Below are 22,569 nucleotides of genomic sequence, written 5' to 3'. Positions count from 1 at the left end.
CACCTGCATGAGGCCCCACCAGGGGAATTTCTCAACCTTGCCTGGAGACTCAACAATGCCCCCAGACATGCCTGGACTTGTGTTTTCCAAGCACATTGATGGAGGGTATAAAATAGATACAGTGGCCATATGCTTGGCCTTTCTCCTGCCCCTACCTATGCTGCAAGCAACTAAGACACTGAGAAGAAGACTGAAGACTCCAACAGAGGAGTCTGGCACAGATTTAAGGGACAAATCTGTATATTTAGAACTGCAATATCCAGTGGGGTGAGAAAAAACTGCTTAAGTCTAGTTGCTGCCCAGCCTAACAGGGTTGAGAGTTTAGACTGCGTGCTTATATTTTATTTCTTTTGGTAACTAACTCTGACTTTTTGCCCATCACTTAATATCACTTAAAATCTACCTTTTATAGTCAATAAATTTGTTTAACTGTTTATCTTTATCAGTGAGTTTGTATGAAGTGTATGGCAAATCTGCTCAGGTTTTGCAAAGGCTGGTGTATCTCCACTTTCCATTGATGAAGTGGTAAACCAATTAATAAATCTGCATTTCTCATCTTGAGCAGTGCAAGACAGTCTATTCCTGAGGTATAGTACTGGGAACTGGGGGGATTTGGCTCTGGTGCCTTTCTCTGTATGATTCATGGGTGGCTCTGGGAGCATTCATGCAATCTAGCTGGGTGTGGGGCTCCACATGTGTTTGTGCTGAGTGATAACAGCATCTGGAGTGGTTTGCTGCTGGTCACTAGCAAGGCATTGTGAGAGACAGCCCAGTTTGGAGAGAGGTAAGGGTGCACAGCGGTCCCACAGTCCCAGGCTGCGCCCCGGGGATCCCATCACAACTTGTTGCATTGATGGTGATGTAAAATGAGTAAAATAAAGGAAATTTCCAAGTGCAAAGAAGTAGAGAGATCCCCCAGTATCCCTCTGGTCTAGGCTGTAGGACAGGAGGCTTCCCTTTGGAAAATTGGTTGGCAAAGAGTTCACCCTGGAGGTAATACAGGGAAGGTAAGACCAGGCTTTTAAAAGTGCTTGGACACAGGCTGAGCATTTGTTTCTTAGTCACAGTTGCTTCACACAGTAATTAATGTATGTAAATGTTCAAACCAATCTCTATAGTTAATGCCTGAGTCCTAGTCATCCATAAAGATGAAAGACCCTTTTGTCTGAGCGCATTGTGTAGGTGCAACATCCGTCGAAGTAGCAGAGCGAGAACTTCCTGTGCAGTTTCAGTCGGAACATCACAGAGCAAATAATTTTCCTCTCTCATTCATGCTGACCCTCTGATAGCAGGACAAACAATTTCTGCCTCTCTCTGACTCCTCAGAGGATTTGATACAGGAGTGGATGGGTACACCTCCTCAAGTTCTATTCCCAGACTCCTGCTCACTGACCAGAGGACACCTCCACAGGTATCATGTCTAAGTATTTGTGGGATCTTTCATTGTTAGGGATTGTAACTGCTGTAAGATTTTCCTCTTCTGTCTAAATTAGGAAGTGAGTGTTAATGGGTGACATTTTCAAAAGTACCTAAGAACCAGATTGAAATCAATGAGATTTAGGAGCCTAAATGTGCCTAAAAATCTGGCCTTAAGTGACTTAGGAGCATAATTCATGTTGAAAATCAATGGGACTGGGCCTAGGAAGAGACATAGGCAGATACTGGGAGGGGGGAAGCAGTCTCGGGGGAATAGTTAGTGTTTGGGGGAATCCATGCTACTGTTCCTTTAAGGGCCCAGGAGCCTTTTAGTGTAGTGTGGGGCAAAGCTCCCCTCTCTCCCAGCCAACCAGGATGAAGCCTGGGAAGGAGGGCCACATATATGCTCCTTCCTCCCTCATAAAAGGGAAACTCTAGCAGGAGGAGGACTGCTGCTTGTTGACCTCTCCAAGCCAATAGGTGAAAGGACAGAGTAAAAAGGGGCCAGCTGGTGAGAAGCTTAATGAGGACTGCTGCTGACCCATATCAGAACTTGTCTGAATGAGTACCCAGTTCTAAATGAAAGGCTGAGTTCAAGGGGCTAAAGAAGAGGTTTTGTACAGTGTGCGAAAGGTTAATAAAGAGACCCCACTAAAGAGTACCTGTTTGAAGTACTCAAGTCTCAGAAAATGATTGCAGGCACTAAGGGAGATCAGACAGCAGCATTCCTGGAGATCCGAGCACAGCCACAAGAGGACTTGCTCGAGGGTGGTGCACCATTGCAGGCACTTACACTCCTGAGTCAGTTGGGCACTTTTGAAAATCCTACCCATTATCTTTATTTAAAAGGATTTTAGACATCTAACTTGTGTATTGTTCTTTCCCCCTTCTGGTAAAGTTTAGTCTAAGCAGCAAAACATGTGTGTTTGGGATGTATGATGTTGGTCAATCCATGTATCTTATGGTTCTGCATTTGTAACTGAATGTTCTTTTTACCATATTCACCAAATCTGCAAGATTGCCAAAAAGGAGGGTACCAAGTTTATGGCAGAGATCTCAGTATTAACAAAGCATCTGGTCCTGTCTGAAGAAACAAGGTAGCAACTTAGCCTTATTTTTTGGTTTATATTAATTTCTAACAATAAACAACTATATATTGAATCCAGAGCTAGGTGGCCAGTCAGGTGTTAAGTGGGAATGAATGCCAACCCTCATTTATATAACATCTGATGAAATGTTTTGGAAGAGAGCGTAAGAAAAATGTTAATAGAGAAGTCTGAGAAATGATACCTAAGGATTTAGGGGGATGAGAAATATGGGCAGGACCCAAAAAAGTGAAATTGAGTCAAATAAACTGGTCTCTGCAACACACTCACAACTGAGATCACCTGAGATGTTTATGTTAATAAGCCTAGATATGGACGCATTGACACTCAGTTGAGAACACTTTCGGTGGAATGTCTTGAATTCTAATTTTCTCTCCTAGTTTTTCTGCTATTCCTTGAGATTTTCTGGCCTTTGAGGTGTGATGCAAGGCTTGCTTGCTTATTTATTTATTTATTTTATTTTCATTCTTGCATTTTTTTTAATTAGAGTGTTATCCAGGAATAGGGTTGGGATGATATGTTTTCAGCTTTCCTCCATATCACAGCATTATGATAGTTTGAATTAATTAGGGCCCTTAGGCAAAAAATTTCAAAAGTGCCTATGGGACTTAGTCCCATTGATTTTTTTTTCCCAATAGACTATAGGTTCCTATGTCATAAAAGTACTTCAAAAATGGTACCTCCTATTCAGAAAAGCACTTAAGCCTGTGAACGGCAGAACTAAACCCCACTGAACTTCAGGTGTAAAATATAGAAACCATTGTTTTAGTTACTAAAGTCAGTGGATATGACTCAGACTGTGCACAGGAAACTTTCTTGAGAGAGACAATGTCCTTTTTCCACACTAATCCGTCAGAACAAAACTACACTTAAGGTTGTTCAGCGTATGGTAGCTCAATTTTGTATTACATACTCTGCATCATTTTAAAAAAATAAGTGTAGCCTTAATTTACAATCTCTTAATGTTCTAATGTTTGTTTTTGTAAAACTTCCAACTTCTAATTTATAGTTTGCCATCTTTGTTTAGTTATTTTGCTTCAGTTACTGATATACATTGACAATCAGCTTAGTTTTTGTCCCATAACTTATAAATGGAGGTCAGATATTTAAAAAGATGTATGTGATTTTTCTTCATTCCAATACTCTCCTTGGTTTCAGTCATCCAGTCTATTGTAACATGAAACAGATCTCAATATTTGTTTGTTCTGCCAGTGAATATATGGAGTCCACTTCCTATTTCACTGCACCACTTTGATGCTGGTGAAATTCCATAAATGTCACTGGAGTTACACTAGAATGAACCTGGTATAACTCAGGTCCATTGATCTGTAATCTCTAGGGCTATCAAGCGATACAAAAATTAATTGTGCGATTAATCACACTGTTAAACAAAATAGAATACAATTGATTTAAATATTTTTGGATGTTTTCCACATTTTCAAATATATTGATTTCAATTACAACCACAGAATATAAAGTGTACAGTGCTCACTTTATATTTATTTTCTATTACAAATATTTGCACTGTAAAAAGTACAAGAAATAGTATTTTTCAATTCACCTAATAAAAGTACTGTAGTGCAATCTCCTTATGAAAGTTGAACTTACAAATGTAGAATTATGTAGAAAAAAACCCTGCAAGTCTAATTAGTCCTAAGTATTTTTCAACCAGTAACTCAGACAAACAAGTTTGTTTACATTTTCAGGAAATAATGCTGCCCCTTCTTGTTTATAATGTCAAGTGAGAACAGGTGTTCACATGGCACTGTTATAGTTGGTGTCACAAGATATGAATCTTTAGCACATCTGGCACGTAAATATGTCCCTTCATGGTTCAACCACCATTCCAGAGGATATGCGTCCATATTGATGATGGGTTCTGCTCAATAATGATCCAAAGCAGTGCGGACTGATGCATGTTCATTTTCATCATCATAGTCAGATGCCACCAGCAGAAGGTTGATTTTCTTTTTTGGTGGTTCATGTCCTGTAGTTTTCTCATCGGAATGTTACTCTTTGAAGACTTCTGGACGCATGCTCCACATCTTGTACCTCTCAGATTTTGGAAGGCACTTCAGATTCTTAAACCTTGAGTTGAGTGCTGTAGCTATCTTTAGAAATTTCACATTGGTACATTCTTTGCCTTTTGTCAAATCTGCAGTGAAAGTGTTCTTAAAACAAAGAAAATGTACTGGGTCATCATCCGAGACTGCTATAACATGAAATATATGGCAGAATGCAGGTAAAACAGCAAGAGACATACACTTCTCCTCCAAGGAGTTCAGTCACAAATTTAATTAATGCATTATTTTTTAACGATCGTCATCAGCATGGAATCGTGTCTTCTGGAATGGTCGCCAAAGCATGAAGGGGCATACGAATGTTTAACATATCTGGCATGTAAATACCTTTGCAGTGCTGGCTACAAAAGTGCCATACAAACACCTGTTCTCAATTTCAGGTGACAATGTAAATAAAAAGCGGGCAGCATTATCTCCTGTAAATGTAAACAAGCTTGTTTGTTTTGGCTGAAGAAGAAGTATGTCTGAGTGGACTTGTAGGATCTACATTTTACATTGTTTTGTTTTTGAGTGCAGTTATGTAACAAAAAAAATCTACATTTGTAAGTTGCACTTTCACAATAAAGAGACTGCACTGCAGTACTTGTATTAGATGAATTGAAAAATACTATTTCTTTTGATTATCATTTTTACAGTGCAAATATTTGTAATCAAAATAATATAAAGTGAGCACTGTACACTTTGTATTCTGTGTTGTAATTGAAATCAATATATTTGAAAATGTAGAAAAACATGCAAAGATATTTAATAATCTTAAAATGGTATTCTATTATTTAATAGTGCAATTAATCTGTGATTAATCACAATTAATTTTTAAAATCCTGATTAATTTTTTTGAGTTAATCATGTGAGTTATCTGTGATTAATCAACAGCCCTAGTATTCTCATCAGTCTCCTCCATCCACTAAATTAGTTTAAACATTATATCTTATATTCCACCAGAAATGAGTGAGCAGGAAGTGACCTACACAGAACTGAAATTTCACACTTCTGCTCAGCAGCAAAGGAGACAAACAGTGGAGAAGACCAAAAGCAAAGGTATTATACATATTGCTATTTTACAATCCAGAGTCATACCTCTTTCTCCAGTAACTCTCCTTGATATTATATGTCAGAATTCAGAAATTTTAATTTATTGTACTCTGGTGTTTCTGCCAATGGCAAGTTACTGAGACCTGATCACTGCCTTGAATGCCAAATGCAAGAAATAATCATGCACAGTCAGGGAAGGTCACAGACCTGGAAGCTAATAGGAGTCTTTTCCAGTCACTCTCATTGGCTGCTGGGCTGAGCAATCATCCAATCAGCTATTACTGGTCAGGATTAACTTGTTTTCTTTTTTTTTCTCTATAAATCCCCTTGTGTAACAAGGCAGAAGTCAACCACCAACAGTCTGGGGTTAGGATGAAGCTTCCTGTATGGTCAGGTTATTCTATAATTGTCCATTATAGGAGGTGGGCTGTGACATTTTGGGGATCACCGAGACCAGAAAGGGGTTAGTCTCATCTTTCCTTATATATTTGGCTGCCTTAATGCTATGCTGCTATGGCTCAGAGTCCTGACACCAGTAGCCAGCCTACAAACATGAAGGTCTCCCCCTGGCTTCCACCAGCCTAGTTACTCCTTGCAGGGTGACCTCACCAGTCGTTCTGGTACCAAATTTCCCCAAATTCATCTACCCTGAGTTCTTAACTCCCAGGCACTTAGACTTTCCCCTTCTTGTTCATCATCCCTGAAGGAGTGAAACCTGCCTCCAGTTATCAGTTCACTTTGGCACATACACTTTACCCAGTTTTCACAACAGAGACCTGCCTGGGGGAAAATGAACAAAAGGTTTATTTAACAGAAAAATCAGACTCAAAGACAAAAATAGAAAGGGAGGTAAAACCATACAAGTTACACAGAAAATAAACAAAAAGACGCAGCTTCAGGTTTTACACTTCTATATTAAACAAATTCCACTTTGTAATGCAAGTCACCCTAGTGCCTTTGTGCAGTTTCCCAGCATGCCCCCTGTCAGAGAGGGGATCCAGCCTTTCCTGAACAGTATCACACCTAAATGCTGGACCTCATTTTCTAGATAAAAGCTTTGGTTTCAAGCCCCCCTTTTAAGACTTTTTTCTTTTTCTTTTCTCCTGGCATGTGGATTTAGGGTGGGGAAATTCTAGCCAGGTTGCCTTAATGTTTTCCCATTAATTCTAATGGCCCATCATGTTTCTTTTTCCAGGTTGAACAAAGCCAGGTGCATGGAGCTAGTCTCTTCTGGTTGTGGAGGCAGCCCCTCCCTGCCAGGCTGACCACCTCCCTGTTGTGTGGCAGAGCTGAATGTTGCAGCACAGATTAGGAGCACAGTTTTATATTCTACACAAATACATAAATTCATAATCACAGGCTGCATACACATCTCATAATGACCATCAAGTTCAGAACATTACAAGCTTTCAATAAAAGACCTTACTTGACATATTTTTATACACAGTAACATTGTATCCAACCAGTTGATTGAATTGCTTATTATTTGTGGTTGAGACCCCCTGTTCTCTCTCCCCTTGTGGTGTCTGGATCCTGATTCTCACAGGGACATTAAACTTTCTTCTGGATCAGTCTGGTAATGTCCACTCTCAGAGACAAGACACTGTTTTCACTGCCTGGCTTGGCCCTGTCTCCTTTCTTTCAGACACTCCATCTCCTCGGTGGCAGCTCATTGCACTGACTCTTGGGATCTTCTGCCTGGTGCTGCTGGTAACGCTCGGGATCCTGGGTGCTGAGGGTGAGTACATCCAACGAAGGCACTAAGGCTACAATCCTGCAATGAGCTCAAAGAGTCTCCAGGATCCCCCTACACAGAGCCCTGTGCAGGATCAGGGCTTCAGAAGTGATCTGAACCATTGCAACACTGTACAGGAATCATTCAAAATGGAAGCCTGAGCGCTAATTTAGCACAGTTAAGGTTTTGATTGCATTTCCACTTAAAGCGGGATTAAATCCCTTAGCTTCACTCTTAAATGATTAATTTAAGTTTCCAAATATGGGTCAATATCTCTTTAAAAGTCTATTTAATGTTCTTTGCATTTTCAATGAAATATCTATGAAATTCTTTAAAAATCTAGATAATTCCTTTTAAATTGTCCCATGTTTTCCTGCCACTATTTTGTCATTTACTCAGCTTCACTATAGCTCAGATATAGGCAAGATAGTTAAACTCTAAAATGTAAAAATGTATGTAGCAACATCAATATAATCTGTTTCTTAAGTATAAAATGTGTTTTGTGTAAATGGTGTTTCACACAGATGGGGTTAGACATAGAACAGGAACATGGTTTAAATGGGGCTGTCTGTGTATGATTCACATGAAATGGAGGTCACTCTTATTGCTTCCATCCCCAACACACACCTCTGATCTCGCCCACCCAGATCCCAGCACATGTGCCCAAAAGCCCCACCTTCCCACTCAAACCCCTTCCCTCCCCAGCATCCCCAGTCACCCATTGTTCCTCTGGTAAACAGCAGAGCAGCTGCACAGGGAAATAAGTGGGGTGAGAGGCTGAGGAGAGAGGGCATGTGGGTGAATGGACACATGAGTAGGCGGGGGGTGTCAGAATCACATGTGGAGAGTCTTGGCCACAAATGGTAGTTGAGCTGGGTAGGGCCTGGAAGGCACTAGTGGGATGGACCAGTTCTCTTTTCCGCTGAACCCCTGTGGTTTGTGAAAGGGGAGTCTCTGCTCTGATGAACAACAAATGGTCTTTGGGTCTAAGTCACATTCTGAAGAACTCTTGTCAGAACAGAGATCCTCTGACAAACCATGAATGAGAAACTTCCCAGAGTGGAGAGCTTCTCCCTTTTCCTCTCCTGCTCAAGATCATCTCCCAGCTCCAGGCCAATGTTTCCACCATGCTCCTCTGACACTTCGTTCCATAGTTCTTACAATTCCATTTCCCTCACATATTTCCCTCTGCCCACCATCCAATCTTTGCTCCCCTAGAGCCTCACTCCCAGCCACCACTCCTATGTCACAACATATTGTCCCATGCTCCTCCCCAGCCCTGCTCTTCAACTTGCCTCCTCCATTTACATCTCCAATCTTCAACATATCTCCTCCATCAGTCACAGAAACTGAGCTCTACAGTCACCCCACAGGTGGCCCTTCTAAGACAAAGCCAAGGCTCATTTATGGTGGTGTCACTGCAAGTAACTCACTGGTCTATTCATATAAAATGAATTTTGGTTTCCAGATTTGTTAGTTTTGCAGTTTTCACCACAATAAATGTATGCAGGGAGAGTTCAGCCAAAACTGCCAAACCTACAGTTAGAGTCCTGTCTCACCAGCGACAGGGAAATACTGTTTGATAGTCATTGCTCATGCTTCACTGTTGCATGGTGTGATTTGCAAGAAGCTTTGTGCTGAGTGAGAATCTTGTGAAGGTAAATTGGGTGCCCAGAGGATCAGGATAGCTCTCTCTTTATCAATGACCACCTTGCAGCTTTCCCCCTGCTTCTGTTTTACAGGAAACCTCGATCCACTATTCTCCTAACTACTTCTTCAAAAACACATGGTAGTTCTGGAAACACTCCCCTACCCCTCAACTGAATCATCCTTCCTGCTGATTGGGAGGGGGAGACTGAGGTCCAACCACATTTTGATGTTTCCTGGGGGTACCCAGGGTTGTGAGACACTTAGCTACCACCTTTCAGAGTAGCAGCCGTGTTAGTCTGTATCCGCAAAAAGAACAGGAGTACTTGTGGCACCTTAGAGACTAACACATTTATTTGAGCATAGGCTTTTGTGGGCTACAGCCCACTTCTTCAGATGCAACCACCTGTCCTTGGTGGGAGGAAGCCTTGTATTTGCCTATCATAAGTCAGCTCCCAACTCCACCAGCCGTGGGCAACACAATCACTCCCATCTAGGCTTCACTCTTCAGGTTAGCAGTAGGTACCCTCAAACCCTCAAAGTGTCTCTCTGGAGTGTCCAGCCCCTGGTCCACTGGGCACTCAGTGTTCACTGATTTGTTGCTTCCAAAGAAGCAGTGCACCCCAGCTCACCAGTTTCTCCTCAAATCACTGCTCTGCTTAGCATGCAGAACTTAGATATGTGTATAGTGAAATCAAATAAAAGTATTTAACAAAGCACAAAGATTCAAGTTGTAGCAAGTAGAAATACTGGAAACAAATGGTTACATATAAAATAACAATCATAACACACTTTCAAATGCCTAGACTTTATTGACATGCTATTCTCAAGACTTGTAGAATATTGCTCACCCAAAATCCTTGTAGCGAGGCTGGCAGTGACCCTCCTTTCATGAGACAAGCACACTGCCAAATTGCCTCCTGAGCGAAGGATTCAGTGCATCCCCTTGCCCACCAAGATTTAGCAGAACAATCTTTTGGTTTTATTCATGAACCGGATACCCCACTGCTGTTTGTCTTCCTGTAGATTTTCTCTTGTAGATTTCACAGTCTCTCAATATGTAAATAGGCATCCATTGTGAGGTTTGCAATACACAAATGACCAGACAGGGAGATAGATGTCTATTACTTCCTCCCTGAAAGGAACATTTCTAAGGTATGTTGCCTCCTGGTGAGCTGCCGTAACTCCAAGACCTTAACAACATAATTATCAATGTAGCTACATAATGTCTTAAATATCATCTATACATATATTTTGCAATGATCATGATGACCAGGGGGCTACTGGCTCTTCGTAGAGACCTCACATGTCACCCTTTGATTAATAGTTATGCAGATGTCTAACCCAGGGAATCCCTGTAAAAGTGTATTCAACCCTGTGCCCTCTGCTGGTTGGCACCAAGTGGTCCCTGGGCCACACCCATAGCTTCACAGCTGTCTTGTACCAGCCCTGGCTCTATGCAACATTTAAAGGAATTTTTAAAATTGTGCCTGTATATTGTAAACCATAGTTTCGTTTTGAAAGTCACTTTTTGGTGTAGTACTATTGTGAATTTAACTGTTTTCATTTCCCATCAAGCAAACAGATGGCAGGAAAAGTTCACCCAGCAGCAGGAAATTCTGGAAAATCTCACTCACCAGCAGGAAATTCTGGAAAACTTCACCCAGAAGCTACAAGAAATTCAGGAGAAAACCTCTCAGGAAAAGGAAGATCTCCAGGCCAAGAATGCAGAGCTTTCTAAGTCTTTGCAGTCCTTACAGTCAAAAGGTACCAGTCTATGGCCTTCTAATGGCAACTACTGTGTGTTCCTTGTATGTGACTTCAGACTGAAATAAACTGTGGGCATAATTCCCTACACTTATTATACACCTGGAGCCAGACCCTGAGTCATAAGAATATAAGAATGGCCATAATGGATCAGATCAATGGTCCATCTAGCCCAGTAATTTGTCTTCTGACAGTTGCCAATGTTAGATGCTTCTGAGGGAATGAACAAAAGAGGGCAATTATTGAGTGCTCCATCCCCTGTTGTCCACTCCCAGCTTCTGGCAGTCAGAGGTTAGGAACACCCAGAGGATGGAGTTGCATCCCTGACAAACTTGATTAATAGCAATTGATGGACCTACCTAGATGGATTTATATAGTGGCATTATGATATTTACTGTCCTGTTAAATATCCCTTTCCTAATGGTTCCTAACATTCTGTTACCTTTTGTGACTGCCACTGTACATTGAGCAGATGTTTTCAGAGAACTATCCACAGTGACTCCAAGATCTCTTTTTTGAGTGATTACAGCTAAATTAGAGCCTATCATTTTCTATAAAAAGCAACAGAGGGTCCTGTGGCACCTTGAAGACTAACAGAAGTATTGGAGCATAAGCTTTCATGGGTGAATGCCCCACTTCATCAGACGCAAGTAATAGATTTTCTATGTATAATTGGGATTATGTTTTCCAATATGCATTACTTTGCATTTATCAATGCTGAATTTCATCCGCCATTTTGTTGCTCAGTCACACAGTTTTGTGAGATCTCTTTGTAACTCCTCACAGTCTGTTTGGTCTGAGTAATTTTGTATTGTGTGTAAATTTTGCCACCTCACTGTTAACCACTTTTTCCAGATCATTTATGAATATGTTGACCAGCACTAGTCCCAGTACAGACCCCTGGGGGACATCATATTTACCTCTCTCCATTCTTAAAATTGGCCATTTATTCATACCCTTTGTTTCTTGTCTTGTAACCAGTTATTTACCCATGAGAGGACATTCCCTCTTATCCCATGACTGCTTACTTTGCTTAAGAGCCTTTGGTGAAGGATTTTGTCAGGGCTTTCTGAAAGTACAAGTACACTATACCCACTGGATCACCCTTGTCCAGGTGTTTGTTGACCTCCTCAAAGAATTCTAGTAGATTGGTGAGGCATGATTTGCCTTTACAAAAGCCATGTTGATTCTTCCCCAACTAATTGTATTCATCTATGTGTCTGATAAAGTCCACTGAAATCTTTTCAATTATTTCAATACGCTTTGAGTCAGGTCCCAGATGAATATGCTTTCTAAACAAAGAGCTATATAGCCATTCATTTTGATGTTTTTTACACCTCATTTAATTAGTTTAATTACAGTAGAACCCTTTTATCCTTGTCCATATTAGCAACTGTCTATCCAAGTGCTCCTTTTGCCCTGTTCTGCAAAGATACAGCCTAACAACTCACAAACCACTTAAAATACATTACAAGTGAAGACAGGGGATAGGGGCAATTTTGTTTTAAATATTTCAAAATGTGTTGAATACATTATGCGATGACTATTATTAATCCACCTCTGAATAGGAGGATTCAATGCAATGTAGAAGCAATTGGCATGGTAATTGAGGCTTATATTCAGATGGGCTGAGCACCCAAATGAACATTGAAATGAATGGGAGTGTGTGTGCTCAGCACTTCCATAAACCAGGCCCTAGTTCTGTGCTATCTGTTGCCAAATGAACAAGGAAACTGAGGGGCATAAGTGGAATTAATACCCCAGCTGTTCATGTCCAGAGACCACAATTTAAATACTGGATTTATAGTCATAAGGAAAATGAGTTTGGTGCAAATAGTTTTATGTTCACTGTTATAGCCATGATAGGGTGTGTGTTATTAGGGAACTGGTGCCCAATCCAGTGCTCATTGAAGGCAGTGGGACTACACAGTTTACCAATTTGTGTATTTCAGTGTTTCTTTAAGCAATCTCCTAATATGCATATTATGGAACACTTTTGGTCCTTTGTATGGAAATTGCTTTATGAATGTCAGTCACAATAATTGGTAATAGCCCACAATATCATCTACCCACAGTGTTTCATTTTCAGGCGCTATGACATGACATGGGGTTTTCAATGAGATTTGGCAAAATAAACTGAATAGAATTCCCTTGCCCTGTACCATGTGCTTGGATGTAAACAGAATCCTCTTAGAGGGCAGCACACAACCAGTCAGGGCTCTCTGTTACCTGCATGACATTTTATGCCACTAGATACTTTCTATTGATTCAGTTACCTTGTACTTGCTGTGCCGGACATATTTGCATGGATTCTAGTAGAGATTTAAACTAGGAATTGACAAAGATCTGAGCCATGCAACATGGACTGTCATCCTCTTTCCTCCTTCACATTTACAGTACCACAAAACAAAACAAGTTAAAAAAAAAAAGGTCTTTATGGTTGAAAGGGAAATGAGCTCGTCAGCAGCAAAATGACTCTGCACACTGTGCAATCAGACAGTGGAGTGTCAGCAGCCAGTAATGTTCCCTGTAGGTTTTGGAATGATTTGTTAGTCAGAAGATGCCAATCTTCAATTTCATTACATACAGGAACACAGAAATCTGACCAATCTATTTGTTTTCTTTTGAAGGAAACAAATGCAGAATCTGTTCAAAGGACGAATGGATGCAAAATGGAGAGGACTGTTACTACTTCTCTACTAAAATAAAAACTTGGTTTGAATGTAAAGAGTATTGCTCTTCCCTGGGCTCCAGACTGCTGAAGATAGACAGCAAGGAGGAGCTGGTAGAGTCTATTTTACTTTTTATATAACCTCTTATATATCCCAAATTACACATGCAGGTTTGTCAGGATACTATTTACAATTTACTTGGGTATAGTACACAAATGTTTATGTGGAAAAAACTACCAGAATGATTTGAAACAATTCTGGTTTAAACCATGCAGAGGCTCATGATAGAGGTTACCAGAAGGTCAGACTAACTGATGAGTGTTAAATTATTGGGAAGAGGTAACTGTCCATATAGTAAGTGGGTATGCACCACAGTTAGGAGATGATCAAAAGGTAAAAGAGGAGTTTTGCCTTATTGAAAACATACCACCTAATGAGGAGATAATTGTCAGAGCAGGTCTAAATGCACATGTTGGAACTGCAAAGGCTGTATATGAAACAGTCCACGGGCGGCACGACATTGGGACCAGAAACTCTGAAGGGGAAACAAATACTGGGATGAGATGTAGTGATTGCAGACACACACTTTCAAAAGAGGGAAAGCCACCTCATAACTTATGCCAGTGGAGGACACAAGTCCTAAATTGATTTCTTTTTATCAAGAAGTGATAGATAAATAATCAAGTGTAAGATAAAACCCGGTGAATGCATTGTGAACCAGCACAGACTTCCTTTTATAGACTTTAGAATGCAGAGACCTCAGAAATATCTTTAAGCAAGAAGTAATATGTAGTCTTCCTGACTACATAGAAGAATGGCTGGAGGATAACTGGTACAAAGTAAAGTTAATGTTGCTGAAACAGTACATGAAGTCCTAGGAGTGACGAAACCAGTGCCAAAAGGGTAAAAAGGGAAATGTGGATGTGGAATCCTCAAGTTAAAGAATCAGTTGAGAAGGAAAAGGTAACCCTTCAAAAATGGCAGGCCAGTGGGTTGAGCATTGATAAGATGGTGTGTATGGAGGCAAAAAAAAGAAGGCTAAAAGAAGCGTTGTGACAGCTAAAAATGTGGCCAGTGAGGAGGATGTGAGGGAGAAAAGACCATCTACAAACTCACTAAGACAATAGAGAAAAGATAAGGAATGTGAATTAGTTTGCTTATATTCCAAATAAATAGGCAATCAATCAATATAGTCTGGAGTGATTATTTTGAGACAGTGATGAATGAGGAGAACTCAAGGGAGGAATTAAGAAAATGAAAGCTGATAGATTTCAGAGTAGCAGGAGGAAGAGTTTGTTGATGCACTTAGGGAAGTAAAAAAGGAGAGAAAGGACCTGGGCCATATGAAGTACATATGGATATGTTGAAGACATTGGGAAAGGAAAGTGTAAAGTATTTTACAAGTCTGTTTAATGATATTCTTAAGAAAGAGAAAATGCTGAATGCATGGTGTTAAAGCTTTCTGGTTCCCATTTTTAAATGTACAGGAAATATTACACTATGTGCTAATTATCACCTAATTAAACTGACTTTATATGCTATGAAACGATGGGAGGAATTATTGAAAATGGTCTGCATGGAAGAGTTGAAATTTGAAAGGGTGACTATTGATTTATGGAGTATAATTGATGCCATATTTCCTCTACAAAACCTCATGGAGAAGTACAGAGGAAAAAAGACAGCATCTGGGTATTGTCTTTGTGGACTTGGAGAAGGCATATGATTGTGTTCCAAGAGAATTAGTTTGGTGAAGTTTGTGATAAAGAGGTCTGCCAGAAGGCTATGGCTGTCTTATCTAGGATATGTATGATGGCGTGAGTACCATAGCCCAAACTAAATGGGGCTATAGCAAAGAATTTCCAGGATACATTGGCCTTTACCAGTGTGTAACAGTTTGAACAGTGACAACACAGTTTTGAGCGGGTGGGATTTAGAGTGAATGCTGGTAAGACTGAGGCTTTGATAACTGAGGGAGGAGGACCACTAGAAAGGATATCACAGGCAGAGAGTTCAGAAGAGTGAAAGAATTTAAATACCTGGGATCAATGTTTGCTGACATTGGTGCTATCCTGAGTGATGCCCAGCATCGTATCAAAGCTGCTTGGTACAAATGATGGTTGCTGACCCCAGTTCTCTGTGGCAAAAAGATGCCAATAAAGTTAGAAGGTAGAGTGTATATAAGTGTAATTAACCCATTCTAATGTACAAAACAGATACCTGACCAACCACAAGAAAGGAAATCAGTATGCTCTCCACCACAGAATTGAACATGTTAGATGATCAAATAGTTGCACACTCCATGATAGGAGACAAAATAAGGTTGTGAGGACGTAATGTGGGTTGCCCCAATTGAAGACAAGTTGAGAGAGGCAAGGCTCTGTTGATATGGACATATCCAGCAGAGACCTGAGAGTTATATTGGTAGGATGGCTTTTGCAATGATCGTGAATGGAAGACAACCAAGGGAGAGACAAAAGACTCAGTACCTGGACCAGATATCAGCGGACCTTAGAGAAACCAATTTGCACAACAAATTAAGCATACAATCATGAGTTTTGGAAGAAGGCTATAAAAGTCACTGACTCCAAATAAGGGAAGTGGCAAGAAATAATAATAATAATTAATAATAAATTATTATTATTATTCTCCTTCCAATCCTCAGGAATATTAAAATACACTCCTAACTTTAACATTACATTAATATCATGAATCTACAAGAAGTCCTGACCAGAATGGGGAGAAAAGGCAAACACATGACATCACAAAAAAAAAAAAATGAGGAATCCTTGTGGCACCTTAGAAACTAACAAATTTATTTGGGCCTAAGCTTTCGTGAGCTAGAACCCACTTCATCAGATGCACGAAGTGAAAAATACAGGAGCAGGTATACATACATGAAAGGCATAGGCGTGCGCAGCCAATTTCATTAGGGTGTGCACCCAGGGAGCCCCACCCTGCCCTGCCCTAGCTCCACCCCCATCCTGCCCCCATCCGCTCCCTCCTACTTCTCGCCCCCTGACTGCCCCCCTCAGAACTCCCAAACCCCCCTGCTCCTTGTCCCCTGACTACCACCTCCTGGGACCCCTGCCCTTAACTGCCCCCCAGAACCCCTCCCCCTATCTAAGCCTCCCTGCTCCTTGTCCCCTGACTGCCCCCCCTAGGACCCTTTCTCCTCTCTCCCCCTCAGTGCAGCTACTGCCGGGGTCCAGGCTTCTCCCCTCTGCCCCACCAGTGCAGCTCCTGCCAGGGTCTGGGCTTCTCCTCCCCCCAACGTGGCTCCAGCCCCGTCTGGGGCTTCTCTTCCCCCACCCCCGCATGGCTCCTGCCGGTATCTGGAGCTTCTCCCACTGCACCCAGCCCTAGCCTAGCTGGGCTCCCTTGGGTCACCTGATGCCTGCTGTGGCTGGAGTGGAGCCTGGCTGGCAGGGAGCAGCCATTCACGTGGACGCCATGGCCACCAGCCCAAGAGGTGTGGGGTGGCCCTAGGTGAGCAGGGGCTGGCTGTGCTGCTGCTGCTAACTCCGCACTCCCGCCCACACCTAACCCTAAGGCTTTTTTTTTTTTTTTTTTTTTTTGTGAGACTCACTTGGGCCCTGCCGGAGCAGGGAGGCAGGAAGCAGTTGATTTGAGCCTGCCCGGCAAACAGCTGAGGAGGGGAGGGGAGAGGAGCAGCCTTCCCAGCCGGAGCTCAGGGCATTAGGGTGTGCTGGGGCGCACCCGGCACACCCCGTGCACACACTTACGATGAAAGGATGGGGGATGCTTTACCAAATTTGAGGTCAGTCTAACGAGATAAATCAATTAACAGTACGATACCAAGGAAGGAAAAATAACTTTTGAAGTGATAAGAGAGTAGACAGTTGACAAGAAGGTATGAGTAACAGTAGGGAGAAATTAGTATTGGGGAAATTAAGTTTAGGTTTTCTAATGACGCAACTACTCCCAGTCTTTATTCAGGCCTAATCTGATGGTATACAGTTTGCAACTCTGAAACATGACATTACCACATTCATCGGGTTTGGCTAAATCCTCAGTAAGACCTGGAATGTAAACCTAATGTTTTCTGTTGTTTACCCTTGCATCACTGCTGTGACAAACAAACAGAACAAACAAACAATAAACAACCAGTTAGCCTGATCCTGGAAACATTTTGCCAGATCTTAAAGTGGCTAATACAGTTGTGCGAACTGTGTGACATTCCTGAGATATCTATCCAGGAACTAAACTGCAAGTGGCAATCACAGAGAGAAAGAAGATGTCTCTCCTTATCTTTACTAGTCATTCCTTTCTCCCTGTCTGAGAGTTTTTCTTGTTTTCTCTTGGGAAGAAATAGGATTGGACTTCAACTACAGCAAAATAAAAAGCTACCACCTATAATTACCCCTTTTGTTCCAAGTGCTTTTAATATCATCTAAAGAACAAGCAAGCAAGGGATTTTACCTTGGGAAAAATCTCTTTAAGCCAAAAAATTGCAAATTTTTCAAATAAATTTTACATATCTTCTAAGTTTCAAATGTTTTCACTCATTTTGTTTTGGCTTTTTTAATTAATGTGTTTTAGCAAAAGGTTACAAAGTATTTATGATGGTCATTTATATTGAATGTAAGCCTGCCATAACTCCACGCAGACCCTGTACCACAATTATTTTCTTTTTACTGTTGTGCGACAGTAAAATGTGCATAACAGAGCTGTTTAGACAACAAGATTTTGATCTCTTGGGACATTCTGATATTTCAATATTTGTTTTCATCCTGATCTTGTTCTTGTTCTGTGCATAACAGAGCCCAAGTCCTGAATGGGTCCTCTAGTTGTGCCCATATTGCAAATAAATAGTAATAATAATGAGACAACTAGTCTCCGTAGATGCCTCAGCACAAGATTTACATTCCCTTCCCTCACAGCCGTACAGCTATGGAAAGGACAGAGAAGGAGGATGAAACATGGATTGTTTTTATCTTTTCCTTTTCTTTCTTTTGCGTTTTTTTTTCCTCCAGGTCTCCCTAAAAAAACTGAATTATTCCTCTTACTGGATTGGATTATCCCGTAATGGAGCAGATGGGCCCTGGCTATGGGAGGACAGCACAGCTCTCTCCATTGATGTGTAAGCCACAGTGGAACCTGTTCAGTTCCCTGTACATTTATATAAAGCTGGCATGAAACAAATGGGAGAAAGAGGTTCCAATGGACTGAACTCAGTAATGTGTGTGACTATGTGGGTTAGGATCTTTGTTTAGTAATCTCCTTGCTTCCAAGTCAGTGCCATAGGCAGCAAAGGACAGTAGGGTGGGGTGGAGTTGAGTCTTTTGTAATATAACCTGAAATCCAGAAAAAAACAGATTTCTTAGTCTGTATTTTTCAAAGGAGTTACATTTCCAAATCCCATGAATTTCAGCAGTGTATGGGCACCTAACTTCCTTAGAAAATCCTAATCTTAGTAAACAGACACATGGAAAACCTACTTAGATAGACTTCTGCTACTTCATTCTAGTTTCTGTATTTCTGTATTTCTTCATTCTTTATTAGTAAAAGGTATTTGCATGAAACAGAATCTCTTTCTTCAGAGCCCATCTCCTCCTGATACTTATTTTGACTTTTCATGAATAAATGTGAGTTTCGTGACCTGCCATGCTCACCCCCACTTCTCTACATCTGAAAATCAGTGCACAATTAGCCATCAATTAGGAGTAGACCTGAATGATATTCTTTCCTGAAGAAAATTTCAGTTTTTCACAGCTAATTAGATGAGTAACAATTTGGGGGTGTGGCTTTCATTCTTTGAATGAAAGATAGAAGTTTTTGGCAGAAAGCAGTTGAGTTTTGCAAACAAACAAAAATGTTTAAACAAAAACCATTGAAAAACAACTTTGATGGGAAAAAAAATTCAACCGGCCTTATTCAGTTCTGTAGTGAGTACTGAGGTGCCCTGGTAGAGCTCTTTGGGATCCTAGAACAGGAATAGAAAATGGTGCAGCAGGTCAAGTTTCAGGTGCACTGGTAGCTCCGCACACTATGGGGCAGATGCTCAGCTCATGCAAATTGTCATCACTTCATTGACTTCTGTGGAAATATGACAATTTACACAAACTAAAGCTCTGCCCCCCCCCCCCCATGATTCTCACCAGATGTCGTATTCCCCACTTTCATAACCACCAATGAATATAATTTTTTAACAACTCTCCTGCCCACCAGAATGACCCACTGTTAATAGCTACTTATGATTTTGCCATGTCATTGGTATGACTGACATTAATGTGTGTCTTTCCATCCCAGCTCTTTAGTACAGAAAAATTACCGTGAAGAATGTGCAGCTTTCTCTCTTTCTGAAATACGCTCCAGTGTTTGTACAACCACCCGTAGGTGTGCCTGTGAGAAGCAGGTAGTTGAGTTGAAGTCCCTTGCATTGTTACGAGGAAAAACATAGAAACTCTGAGATTCATATCTGGAAACATCCCAGACGGAAAGAGAAACTCGGAAAGAATTGCTGCTTCTTGGCTTTGCTGAGCTGTCTGTTGCTATTTTTATACAGTACTGCAGTTATCAAATTCTTAGCTGTATAACTATATATAATGTCAAATGTTTGTAACAGTCTTTTCCTCACTTATAATTGCAAAAATGGAGGTACTGAATTTTCTACCCTTTTTCACATGTCTGCTGTCAACCACATTTGGGCAATTTTTGTCATTGAGTACATGTGTGTTTGGATGTATGGAGGTTCGCTGGAAGGGACATGGAAAGGGGTAGGAGCTTCACATCTCTGCCAGCCAATGAGATAATTTGTTTACTCCTATTACTCTCTGTCTTCCCGTTAGTCAAAGTCAGATATTATTGCGTTGCAGTTCTGAGACCCAACTGTGTGTTGCTAATTTGAGAAAGGCTGCACAAGGTGACTGTGAGCTCAGTGTTGACCAGTTTATTTTTTCCTGTAAAATTTTCTAAGCTCTGTATGGGCAGAGATTGTGTTTTGAAAATACAAGCTAAGCAGACCACCTGAGTCTAGCGTAAGATCACTGGTTGATGTCTGCATCTACTCTGGAAAAGGGAGATTAGGTATAAATAGGGAATCTTTGTTAAAAGTATGTGTTTCAAGTTCTGACCATTCTAGCTGGTGGCAGCCCTTCTCAAATTAGCAACTTGAGTATGAGAAATTCCTGTGTGATTTCAGCCAGAACACTGTTAAGTGAATATTTATTTCCCTGTTCAAAACCTATGTATATGTTTGGTTATGATTCACTCAAAGATTGGGGATTGTTTTTTCTTGTACCCAAGCCACTTCATTGCACTCCAGGTTTCCAGAGAGGTAAAGTGACTTGGCTGTAGTGAGCAGATACAGAGTTGAGCCAGGAAATGCACTCAGGTCTCCATTTGGTTACATTTGCCTCCCTGGTAAGGCAAGTCGGGAATGAACACAGAGACCATGGGCTAGACTCTGATCTTGTTTATATCACTATGAATAGGGAGTGAATGTATTAACTTCAATGAAGTTACACTGGGTTTACACCAGTTTATACCAGTGTAAAATACAGAAGAATCTCGCCCCATGTTTTAAGAAGTGCAGAGACACTAGCTGATCAATAGTTTCTTAAACAACCTTGTTTAATAAATTCAATATTTAACTGACCTCAAACAAGTTAAATTTAACACCTTAGGCCTTGCGTAAAGCTACAAAGCGAGAAGTTCCTGTGAGTGCGGGTGCAGCGCACTTCAAACTACCAGAGTGAGAATTTCCAGTGCGGTTTCAGATGGAGCATTGCACAGTGAATAATTCTTCCCCTCTCAGCTCCTGTTGTCCATCTCCTTACAAGGCAGTAACAGGGTGACATCAGACTCTCTCTCTCTCTTTCCATCCCCAAGGGATTTTCAAGAAGGACAAAAACATTTCTGACACTTAAAGGTCTAGTTCCTGCCCTCCAGTCTCCTATCAAAAAGCTACAAATGTATGAGTTCCATATTTTTCTGGGGCTCTAATTGGTAGGGTACATAGTTGTTACAAAAGGTATAGGTGATTGCTTCTGTATAATTCAAAAAATGAGTGAATATCCTGGTGTTAGTGAGAAATTTAACAGTTTCTCAAGAAATCTTACTTGGGTAATTAATTCAAATAGTCTTGGATAAAAACATTATCACTGAACAAAAAAATGGTTGAAGTACTGTGAACCAAGGGTAATGATAAATAGGAAAGGGCAGAGTTTAGTGTTAGGATCTTTGTTATTTAGTATCTTCATAAATAGGCTGGAAACTGCAGTGACTAGACTGTTAATATATTGTAAGTTTACATCATTCAATTCTCAGATGATGCTAATTCAAGGGATGGCAAACTTTTTGGCCCAAGGGCCACAGCTGGGTATGGAAATTGTATGGCGGGCCATGAATGCTCACGAAATTGGGGTTGGGGTGCAGGAGGGGGTGAGCGCTCTGTCTGAGGGTGCAGGCTCGGGGTGGGGCCAGAAATGAGGAGTTCAGGGTGCGGGAGGGGACTCTGGGCTGAGGCAGGGGGTTGGGATGCAGGGAGGAGAGAGTGAGAGCTCCAGCTGGAGGTGCGGGCTCTGGGGTGTGGCTGGGGATGAGGAGTTTGGAGTGCAGGAGGGTGCTCCAGGCTAGGATTGAAGGGTTCAGAGGGCAGGAGGGGGATCAGGGCTGGAGCAGGGGGTTGGAGCGTGGAAGGGGCTCAGAGGTGCAGGCTCCGGGCATCACTTAGCTCAAGCAGCTCCCGGAAGAAGCGGCATGTCCCCCTTCCAGTTCCTATGCAAAGGTGTGGCCAGATAGCTCTAGTCTGCACGCTGCCCCATCCGCAAGCAATGCCCCTGCAGCTCCCATTGTCTGCAGTTCCTGGCCAATTGGAGCTACAGAGCTGGCGTTTGGGGTGGGAAGCATGCAGAGCCCTGGGCTGCTCCTACGCATAGGAGTCGGAGGGGGGACATGCTGCTGCTTCCGGGAGTCGCGCGGAGCTGCTGCACACATGCACGGAGCGGCCCCCAACCCCGCTCCCCAGCGAGAAGTCAGGGGCCAGATTAAATCAGCTGGCGGGGCGGATGTGGCCCTCGGGCTGTAGTTTGCTTACCCCTATGCTAAATGGAGGGGTGTTACAAACACAAACAAGACCAGATACGAAACCC

General features: G+C 41.6%; 1 protein-coding gene across 2 annotated transcripts; it reads left to right on the top strand.

The window, feature by feature from the left end:
- The first annotated feature begins 1,237 nt into the window (after positions 1 to 1,237).
- Positions 1,238 to 21,845, top strand: LOC101946494 (C-type lectin domain family 1 member A-like). Of its 2 annotated transcripts, XM_042845535.2 has the most exons (8): positions 1,238 to 1,411; positions 2,434 to 2,513; positions 5,546 to 5,641; positions 7,281 to 7,373; positions 10,596 to 10,784; positions 13,415 to 13,569; positions 18,451 to 18,557; positions 19,727 to 21,845. In XM_042845535.2, exons 3-8 carry the CDS (start codon positions 5,548 to 5,550, stop codon positions 19,875 to 19,877), a joined length of 789 nt encoding a protein of 262 aa, XP_042701469.2. In that variant the 5' UTR covers positions 1,238 to 1,411; positions 2,434 to 2,513; positions 5,546 to 5,547; the 3' UTR covers positions 19,878 to 21,845. The 2 variants fall into 2 exon arrangements, with proteins under 2 accessions (XP_042701469.2, XP_023965949.2); XM_024110181.3 differs by lacking the exon at positions 2,434 to 2,513.
- The last annotated feature ends 724 nt before the right edge of the window (positions 21,846 to 22,569 follow it).

This window comes from Chrysemys picta, chromosome 1, assembly GCF_011386835.1.
Source record: "Chrysemys picta bellii isolate R12L10 chromosome 1, ASM1138683v2, whole genome shotgun sequence".
NCBI lineage: Eukaryota > Metazoa > Chordata > Testudines > Emydidae > Chrysemys > Chrysemys picta.
The sequence above is the reverse complement of the archived record's forward strand: the minus strand, read 5'-3'. Positions and strand labels throughout refer to the sequence as shown.

What these genes read in the sequence shown, in the direction of transcription:
- LOC101946494 (XM_024110181.3), top strand. Translation starts at nt 5,548, where the DNA reads ATGAGTGAGCAGGAAGTGACCTACACAGAACTGAAATTTCACACTTCT. An exon ending in GGAGAAGACCAAAAGCAAAG is followed by an intron (nt 5,642 to 7,280) that starts GTATTATACATA and finishes CCTTTCTTTCAG; the next exon opens with ACACTCCATCTCCTCGGTGG. An exon ending in ACAGCTCTCTCCATTGATGT is followed by an intron (nt 18,558 to 19,726) that starts GTAAGCCACAGT and finishes TTTCCATCCCAG; the next exon opens with CTCTTTAGTACAGAAAAATT.